Source organism: Cetorhinus maximus, chromosome 14 (genome assembly GCF_964194155.1).
Source record: "Cetorhinus maximus chromosome 14, sCetMax3.hap1.1, whole genome shotgun sequence".
In the NCBI taxonomy this organism is placed as follows: Eukaryota; Metazoa; Chordata; class Chondrichthyes; order Lamniformes; family Cetorhinidae; genus Cetorhinus; species Cetorhinus maximus.
The window spans coordinates 69170140-69180517 of record NC_135892.1 but is presented as its reverse complement, the minus strand read 5'-3'; the positions used below and the strand labels follow the sequence as shown (position 1 = coordinate 69180517).

Below are 10378 nucleotides of genomic sequence, written 5' to 3'. Positions count from 1 at the left end.
AATAAGAGGGATGTGCCGATAATGTATTAAAATCAATTGTCCCTCCACAGGTAGTTATGGATTTAGGCCCTAGAGCTTCATGTTACTCAGCTGTAGTAATTCCATGAATGGTGATGCTTTCTCAACATGTTTGCTGACCCGTGTGTGGGAAAATATCAAGTACTTTGGTCTGGTATGAATAATGTACACATTTGATTTCCAAAACGTATTTTGATCAAGAATTCATCCTTGAATTATATTGTGAAGAAAAAAAGTCACATTGTTTAGGAGAAAACACAAATTTCCATTGTAGGTAATTTGTAAACCACTTTATTTAGTTGGTTCTAATCTATACCCTGCAATTAATTGGTTCATGTAATAAGAACAGTAATTAGTAACAATACTCAGCAGAAATTACCCTCATTAGTGACAAGCTAAATCCAATATGTTACTGCACCACAAACTATGTTCTTTAAATAAATAGGAATTGTGTACATAAAGAATACAATGCTTTTCTAGTCTTGCTGGATTTTCCTATTTTATATACATTTATTCACAGAAGTAGTCATTCCAGATTCTGCAACGTGATCCAGAATACAGCACCTGAGGTGCCTGTAATGCAAATTTACGCATAACAAAATAGTCCTTCAAAGTTCAAGTTGTTCTTTTTGCCCGATAGCAGTTATACAATTCACTACTTAAATGATGGAACGGCAGTCTCATTCCCTGGGAATTGGCATGGTGTGCACACCCTGAAGTACAATCTTGATTAGTGCAGTAATGACGATGCTTCCTTTGCATTAGTTCTTTACCTCATTACTCTGGACCAGTCCATTGTGCCGAAGAATGGATGTGATTTGATATCTTCAAAACCTGACACACCAGCACCAAGCCTCTCACTGGGATTATACTGCAAAAGCTAAAGATGAGGAAGACAAAAGTATCACACATATCCTGCAGTGGAAATGATTCTGCTACAGATGCTGAATATATGCATTCTAAATTTTTACTCACCACACTGACCCCTTCATGATTTAAAAAGCTAAAGAACACCTTTTCTTTCTTTCAATAACTCCAAAATTAATTTGATTTAAAATCTATCATCCTTATTATTTTTCTTTGAATCTACATCAATTCTTCTCTCACTGATTAAGAGTGGGCAATATACTCCAAGTGTGATCTCAATAATGTTTTATTGGTGCTACTTTAGTATTCCTGGATTATATTGTAAGGATCTACCTGTACATACTATTGTTTTATGTCTGAGTGAAAATATTTTCCACAATTGGTCAATTGGTGACCCAAATATTTTTAAATGCACTTTAATTCAGCACATTCCATCCACTGTGTAATAAAACTACACTTATGGATTAATTCATATTTTCAACATTATTTGCTGTTATGTGCCCAGCCATTAAGTGCCTGTATATTTCTCAGAGCAGCATCCATCTGCTTGGAACAGACTTCTTCACATAACTAGATATTCAGCTTTAATAATGCTATTCAGGTTATTTTTAACTATCACAAGTGAATGGCGAAAGTTCCAAAACCAATTCTTCAGGCACTTGGCTTGTCACTGCTCTAAATGAAATTACTGCAATTGATATCTACAGTACACTTCTTATCTAGCGACCAGTAATTCAATTTATATCTATCGTCTTGGATCCCATGAGCTTTCACACCTCAGAAATTCAGATGACAGATCTTATCAAATATTTTCTGAATGATAAGATAAACAATAATCGCCAGCTTACCCTCATCACCTATTTTGTCGGGTCATTTGAAAATAAATTTGTACGGCAAAGCCTGCCTTTCAGAAATGGGTGTTGTCTTGGATTAGTTGCCCCTACTCTTGCTAAGTGCTTTTGATCACTTTCCTCTGTAGCTGACTTCATTATAGATATCAGAATTACAGGTCCAGAATTATGCTTTTGATCCATTTAAAAAGACTGGAATCACATTGACTACCTTCTAGTCATTTGCTTTCAACCTTGTGTCCAAGCACTTTTGCAAAGATCTCTATAACGTTGCACTTTCCACTTCTAACTCATTTTGTTCTCTACTCTCATCCCCAGGTATTACGTTCCAGTGCAGATAAATCCAGTCATCACTATATCTAAGGTTATATCATCTCTCTTGATTATTATAATTATCAACACTTCAAACCCTGCCATGTTAAATCCACCTTCAATACTCAATTATATGCAATATTATCAACAAAAAGTTTTACAGCTTATCCATGCGTTGCGCATCAAATTGTAACCAATCCCACTTAAAAACCAAGTAGGAATTTGCAACAGCACAAAGGTTGCTCCTTAACACAACCAGCCTTCACTGGGTTTAGACATTTCACTCTTGCTATTATGCTAAATTGTGTAGATAGCAGCAAATTATTCTTAAATAATTTACTTTACTTAGAAGTTATTCATAAAATTGCAAACATTACTAACTAGCTGGTACATACTTAAGTATTTAGAGGCCACCGCTGTGCATTCTAACTAAGAGCTCAAGGAGAACATCTTATTTTGAATAGGAAATGAAAGTTAGAAATCAATGGAACTAAATCCATACATTAAACAAGACAATTTTAAGTGGAGTAGTCTGTAAAGAGAAACACAAGCATCAGAACAAAATAGGGGGCATATCCAAATTTTTATTCTGTATCTTTATAACTGTATTTAGCAGCTGAGTTAAGTGCAATTTGTTTTCTCGCTGTGGAGTGTGTAGAAAAAGCAGTTCGCTTAACTATCTATGCTTTACAGTATTCCATCAGTAGAAGACAGAAGTTCAGAATGCGTTATTTGTCAATTACCAAATGCATTTATAGTGTGTAGTACAATTATTTATTCTAAGGAAATGTATAAAGAGATAATGCATTCCTGCTTCACCTAACTGTGCTGAAGAAACTGTTCTTTCAAATAGCCACGCTTATTTTAAATGTATTGTACTGTTTGGCAGGAGTTACAATTTTAATTTCTTTTAAACTTCCAAAAAAAAACTGAAACTCTTTGGGGTCACCAAAATCATTTTATGCAAATACTGGCCATCTATTGAAATTTGGATAATAAAACAGAAAATCAGAACCAAACAGTTAGAAGTTTTTGTATGCTGAGATAAATGGAATTTACTGAGAGCAGCAGTACTTGAGATTTTCAAATTGATAATTAAATGCTTCGTTGTAGCATCAGCTATGTACGGTGGTAGCACTCTCATCTGTAAGTCAGAAAGTCATGGGTTTAAGCCCTGCTCCAGAGATTTGAGCACATAAACTAGGCCACCCCTTTAGTTCAGTACTGTAGGAGCACTGCACTGTCAGTGGTGGCATCTTTTAGGTGAGATGTTAAACTAAGGCTCCACTGGGCCTTGCGGGTGGGTGTAAAAAATCCCAAGGTACTATTCTGAAGCAGGTAAGCGAGCCCTCCCTTAGCTAATATTTATCCCTCAACCAACATCACTATAACAATTTATCTGGTCATTATCGGATTGCTGTTTGTGGGAGCTTGCTGTGCACCTTCTAGCTGCCTCACTTCCCTATATTGTAACAATGGATACACTTCAAAAGTACTTCATTAGCTGTAAAGCACTTTAAGATCCTGAAGTCATGAAAGGTGCCATTTTTTTCTTTCTTTTGAGTGGGTATAAGTACAAAATCTACCAGTCAAGGTTTGCCTTCAATCCCATATTAAACAGGCTATTCCACAAGGAAAGGAAACTTCAGGCAAACAATGCAACTATTGTTATTATTAAAATTTACCCTCCAATTTTCCTCCATCTCAGGTGCAAAATAAAAGTCAACCAATGTTTAAACAGGAACATTCATAGTCCTTCCCACAGGCAATGCTTGTCCCAGAATAATTAAGACCTTTTGTAAAAACCCTCCTCATTGCCTCAGTGAAATCAGATTAAGGACGATTGAATTCCACAGCGTTCTGAAGGGGGTCTGGTTTCATTACTGTCAAATTGGGAAGCTTGGTTGGTGCTCTCCCTACATCGGAATACATATGCACAATAAAAACAGACCACTTCCCAAAATCAAGAATCCCCACAATAAAACATTGTGGAATTCAACCATTCCTAATCAATCTCAAGCCTGTGAGTGTTAACTGATCTGAATTTGGGCAGGGAGAAAGGTGCTACAATCGATCTTAATTTTTCTGGGCTAAGAAGTGGAGGGAAATAAAAGTCACTGCAGATTGTTAACCAGTAACTCCTCTCAGAAACTGGGCACATGTGGACGGACTTGGGGTAAGAAGGATCAAGCTTGGCTGTGATCTCCTCACCGTTAAATAATCAGTTCATATGCCACATTTAGACTCACACATGAAGAACGGCCCCTCATACGAAGTATAGGAAAGCTGCTGATATCATAGCCCAGCGTGAGTCACTGCCCTTAGCAGGGTAGAGGAGACAGGAGAAAATTGCTGAGGAAGAAAAAATGCAAATAAAAGAAAATCACAATGGAAATGAAAGGAAGATTCTTACTCCCCCACAACAGGGATCTTCCTCAGTTCCTCCATGTATCCAAAACAAAAAGGCACTGCTCCTTTAAAGCACGAATCCTTAAAATTTCTATTCTGCAGAATTTCATTATAATAGCAGATTACCTGCTGCACCACTGATCTGGCTTCCTCTGACATGTGATCTGGCATGTTTAGAGCTGTGTGTGTATTTATTCCAGCTGGATGGCACTGAAACAGAGGCTGTAACAAAGAAAATCAGCCACCATCATTGAATATTATTTAGACATACTTAAAAATTCAAATATGCACTGCAGCTCACAACCCTGCTATACTCACTTTTCCAGTGAAGAGTTCAAACAAAATTGCACCAAGACTCCACCAGTCACAAGCTTCAGTTTCTTCTGCTATCCCACCAACCTCTAAATGTAGAAAATAATTTACATGTTAATATGCAGTATTTTAATACAGTTCTGGCCTGAATCCTCATTAGGCATCAATATAAGATTCTTTTACCTAAATAAGTAATTTTTTCACCATAATGGTGTCTGATGCCATGTCCTATTTTTCCTGCAGACATTGATTTGGCTACCCCTCTCTCCTGCCCCATCCTTCCTTGCAGTCAACAGCTCCTCATGGACTTGTTTATCACTAAGACTGAGACCATCTGTACAGCTGCCTTTGCAGATCCCCCACTTTCTTTTAACCACACAGCCAAAACCTCCTTCCCAGTCTCCATCAACCCCCCCACCCCAACCTCCTTCATCCTGAAGCTGCACTTTTTGTGTTTCCCAATCTCCCCATCATCCTGTCCTACTCCATGCAACCCATCTGCTTTCTTGTCTAAATTTGCACTAAGCTACGCCCAATGTCCCTTCATGACCCCTTATACTGTTATTGTAAATGGCTCCCTTTCAAAACTACCGTCAACGCTCCCCTCCACAAAATAAATCTTTGATCCTTCTGTTCTTGAAACCAGCAACCCATCTCAATCTACCTTTCTTCCCCAAGTCCTTGAATGTAATGGTGACTCTGAAATTGCGCCCATTTCTCCGACAACTCCATATTTGAATCTAATGGGTTTCAGCCCCAATACAACATTAATATGGCCCCAATCAAAGCCACAAATGCCATCCTCTGTGATTGTATTGTGGTGCATTATCTTGCCTCAACTTCCTGAAGCACTCTGCAACCTTTGACACAGTTAATCACACCATTCTCTTCCAATGTCTGTCCTCCATTGTCCAGCTTAAAGAGGCTGCCTTTGTTTGATTCCAATCTTTCCTATGTGAACATAGCAGCGCATATCCAGCAATGGTTTCCCCTCTTACCCACACACCATTACCCCGGAACAATGCTCTGGGAAGTATAGGCAAGTTATTTTTCTGGCAGTGCATTTCACCCTAGCCAGGGAAAAGAAAGTTCTGTGCATTCTTGCATGCAAGAAACTATTTCACACCACCACAAAGTGTATAGTGTAACTGCCCTATTAGTTGAGATACTGAGTTTCATTTACATAAGGCTCAAATATGCCTGAACAAATTGGTTTGCTTCCTTGATTTAGTTAACAGAACAATTTCTTTGAAGTGAAAGGATTATTTTGCTCTATTGCATAGAGGAAGTGAACCAGAGGCATACAAAGTGATCATAGGATAAACACTAATGTATTTATGGTTCACTTTTCATTGTCAATTTCATACAAAGTACATATTTCATTTGTCTGAAAATCTCCAAGAAGTTGCCAGAAATATAAATCTTAGCACTGAAAAGAATAAGGGTTGAAAAATTCAGCTTTGCAATGCTGCTGTACTGGCAATACCAGAGTCAGAGGCCCTCAAAATGGCTTGCAGAAAGCTTCCGGCCATTTCTAAGATAGCCTGCACAGCGTCCCACACTTGGAAGGGCACTAAAACAGATGTACCATGCATCAGAAGCATGCAGAATGGAAAAATCATGACGTCAAACAGCCTCTCAGGTTAATTTAACACATGTTCCACAAAGTTGCCCTCGCAGGTTCGGTGAATGCCCTGCCTTACTCATTGCCAGCTTCCAACGTTATAAAGGGCCAGCCATTCAACTTTTTTTTATCTTGGGACGTAAGGGTTGTTGGCAAGGCCAGCATTTATTGCCCATCCCTAACTGCCCTTGAAAAGTTGAGTCAGCCACCTTCTTGAACCACTGCAGTCCGTGTGGTGCAGGTTGCACTCACAGTGCTGTTAGGGAGGGAGTTCCAGGTTTTGACCCAGTGACAATGCAGGAATGGCGATATAGTTCCAAGCCAGGATGGTGGGGAACTTCCAGGTGATGGCGTTCCCATGCATCTGCTATCCTTGACCTTCTAGGTGGTAGAAGTTGTGGGTTTAGAAAGTGTTGCCGAAGGTGGCTTGGCGAGTTGCTGTTGTGCATCTTGTAGATGGTATACACTGCTGACAGGATAGTTGGCGTGATCTGAGCATGGTTGCATCCTAATTGTGCATTAATAGAATGGAACCTTGTTGCAGCCACAGTACCTCGCCCTGTTTACATATGACTGCAGTGCCAAGTGCATGCATTCAACGGTTCCCTGTGCCATGAAAATCCCACTACCTCGGAAAAGCCCCATGCTCGCTCTTCCTGTTTCTAATTGGAGAGAATTCGCCTTTCATGGTGTAAAGGGCCTCCATCACTTCTCGCTGGGTGCCGAACTGAAAAATGTTTCCTGCTCTGTTCTGCTCTGAAGGATCAGGTTGCATAGAAACTAAAAGTGAAGGTAACCTTGACGGCCACTGGCAGCGCTGTCCTCACTCTGCTACAAGGCTGTTGAAGGAGGTGGCACAGTTCTGTAACCTTGGTGAAATGCAGGCACCTCAGGAACTGTTCCTGGCTGAGGTGGAGGTGGGAGAAATGTTCCCTGAAAACCCTTGGTCAGTCAGTGAATGTTCAAGATGCTGGATGGGGCATCAATCAAGTGGGCTGCTTCAGGAGCTTTTGAAAAGTTTGTGGAAGGGAGTGTGGCTGCATTCTGACAGGGATGGCAGAGGAGCTTCGCGATCTGTTCATAAAGAGGCTGCTGGTTTTGGGGGCTATAGCTTCAGTCCCGCTTGATCAGCAAAACAACAGGGAGATGGAGTTGAGGCTGCAAAGAGGGGAAACTGCACACAAAGGGAGGAGGAGCAGTCTCAATAGAAGACCCTACCCAACAAGGGGGCCAGTTCCTCGGGGACAGGCTCTGGGAATTGACCTCCCTGGACACAGGTTCCCATTCCCTTCTGAGGGCGTTCCTTGAGGGCCTTGCAGTCCCCATGGAATTATGGTCTCTCTCCTCCTGAACACGTCCCCCAGCACCACATCTTCCCTTTTGCTGCATTTGGTGTCCTTTGCCTTACAGCCACTTGCAATACAGGCAGTCAGTGGTAGCTTGTGTGTAATGAATGCAGCTCCCCTTTAGAAGGCACACACTGCCTTTAAGAGGTACAGGCTGGCTGAAACACATGTTGGTGGCCACGCATGCTGCTGAGCGCCCAGTAGAGCATTCAGCCAGGCAGCTGAACGCTACAATCAATCATTCAATTGAGGGGGCAGCGCAAAGCTTACTTGTGGCCTGCCTTAACCAGGCCGAGTGCAGGGTAATCGTGACTCCATGCTTGAAAACAGGATCAACCTAATTTTTGGCCTAAGGTATTTGAAACAGGCTTAGAGCTTTTCTAAAATGTGCTGCTTGTTGAGTATCTGCCTGTACTAATACGACATGGTAGTAGAAACTCAAAGTTTGCCAGAAGTTAACTTCATTTGAAATGGTAGATCAGACATTTAAAGTAGTTTATTGAAAGTAAAATCGTTGTTCTTCTTTTTGGGTTTGCAATTTTAGGGAAATTGAGAATGGGAGTCGGCAGCTGTGCTATCAGCTACATAAGCCCTAAGCTCTTGAATTCCTTCCTTAAACCTCGCTGCCTCTTATCTCCCTGTCCTCCTTTAAGACTTTCCTTCAGACCTACTACTTTGACCAAACTTTTGGCCACCTGTCCTAATATCTCCTTTCATAAACTGGTTACAACACAGGAGGCCATTTGGCCCATGTCCATGCCAGCTCTCTGCGAGAGCAACTCAGCCAGTCCCATTCCCCTGCCTTTTCCCCATAACCCTGCAAATCTTCTCTCTTCAGGTAATTATCCAATTCCCTTGAAAGCCACAATTGTATCTGCTTCCACCACACTCTCAGGCAGTGAATTCCAAATCTTAACCCTCCCCCCACTATGTAAAAAAGCTTTTCCTCATGTTACTTCTGATTCTTTCATCAATCACTGTAAATCTAGATCCTCTGGTTCTTGATCCTTCTACCAATAGGAACAGTTGCCCCTATCTAGTCTGTCCAGACTCTCATGGTTTTGAACACCTCTATCAAATCTCCTCTCAACTTTCGTTTCTTTAAGGAGAACAGTTCCGGCTTCATCAATCTATCCTTGTAGCTGAAGCCTCGCAAACTCTCATTCATGCCTTTGTCACCTCCTTCACACTCACGGCAACACAAGGCTGGCTGGTCTCCCACATTCTATCTCCAAAAACTTAAGATCATTCAAAATTCTTCTGTCCGTGTCTTAACTCTATCCCCTGTGCTCTCTGGCCTACACTGGCTCCCGCTGAAGCATTTTTGATTTGAAAATTCTCATCCTCATTTTAAAATCCCTCCATGGCCTCGCCCTTCCCTACCTCTGTAATCTCCTCCTACCCCAAAACCCTCCAAGATACCTGCGCCAATTCTGGTCACCTGAGCATCCTTGACTTTAATCACTATACCATTGAACTCACACCTTTAGTTGCTGAGGCCCTCGGCTCTAGAATACCCTCCCTTTACCATGCCTCTCTGCCTCAATTTCCTCTTTTAAGGCAGTCCTTAAAACATAGCTCTTTGACCAAGTTTTTGGTCATCCGACCTAATATCTCCTTATGTGACTCGGTGTTACATATGGTTTTATAATGCTCTCTGTGGGATGTCACAGAGCCGTTTATGACACAGAATGAGGCCAGTAGGCACTGAAGTGTGGCAGCTCTCCGTGCAGCAATCCAGTCAGTACCATTACCCTGCTCTATCCACGTAACCCTGGAAGTTCACGGCCTTCAAGTGCCCATCCAATTTCTTATCAAAATCATTGATCAGCTCTACCTCATGGACAGCGAGTACCAGGTCATCACCACTCACCATTTAAAATAATTCTTCTTCGCATTCCCCCTACATCTTTTGTCCAAAATCTTACATTTGTCTCCCCTAGTCCTTGTATATTCAGCTATTCCTGGTCTACGTTATCCAAACCTGTCATAATATTGTACATCTCTACCAACTTTCCCCAAATCTCCTTTGTTCCGAGGAGGAAAACCCCAGTGACCTTTGGAGAACGCCACTATATACCATCCTCCAGTCAGAAAAACAGCCAATCACCACTTCTTTCTGCTGCCTATCATTCTGCCAACTTCATATTCATGTTGCCACAGTCCCTTTTATTCCATGGGCAATGCAACAAGATTAAACTTTATTTGATAATGCTCCTGTGAAGTTATGCTTTACCACGAGAAAGACTATAACTGCAAGCTGCTGTTGATTCAAAAGGCAGGTAACCTTGATAGTGTTTCTGAAAAGAATCTATTTTAGAATTTTTTTTATTCATTCACAGGATGTGGGCTTCACTGGCTAAGCCAGCATTTATTGCCCATTCCTAATTTCCCTTGAGAAGGCGGTGGTGAGCTGCCTTCTTGAACCACTGCAGTCCATGTGGTGTAAGTACACCCACAGTGCTGTTAGGGAGTTCTAGGATTTTGACCCAGCTACAGTGAAAGAACTGCGATATATTTCTAAGTCAGGATGGCGAGTGACTTGGGGGGGAGGGGAAACTTCCAGGTGGTGGTGTTCCCATCTATCTGCTGCCCTTGTCCTTCTAGATGGTAGTGTTTGTGGGTTTGTAAGGTGCTGT

At 41.3% G+C, this 10378-nt stretch overlaps 1 protein-coding gene across 1 annotated transcript in view; it reads right to left on the bottom strand.

Annotated features, from left to right (window-relative positions):
• Window positions 1–293: 293 nt before the first annotated feature.
• The window catches only part of rps6kc1 (ribosomal protein S6 kinase polypeptide 1), a 182846-nt gene continuing 172761 nt past the window's right edge, over window positions 294–10378 (bottom strand). The window contains exons 14-16 of the mRNA XM_078557053.1: window positions 4776–4858; window positions 4584–4679; window positions 294–898 (exon numbers count right to left, since the gene is read on the bottom strand). Coding sequence (XP_078413179.1) covers window positions 788–898; window positions 4584–4679; window positions 4776–4858 — 290 coding nt within the window. The 3' untranslated portion in view covers window positions 294–787. The remainder of the gene's footprint in view (window positions 899–4583; window positions 4680–4775; window positions 4859–10378) is intronic.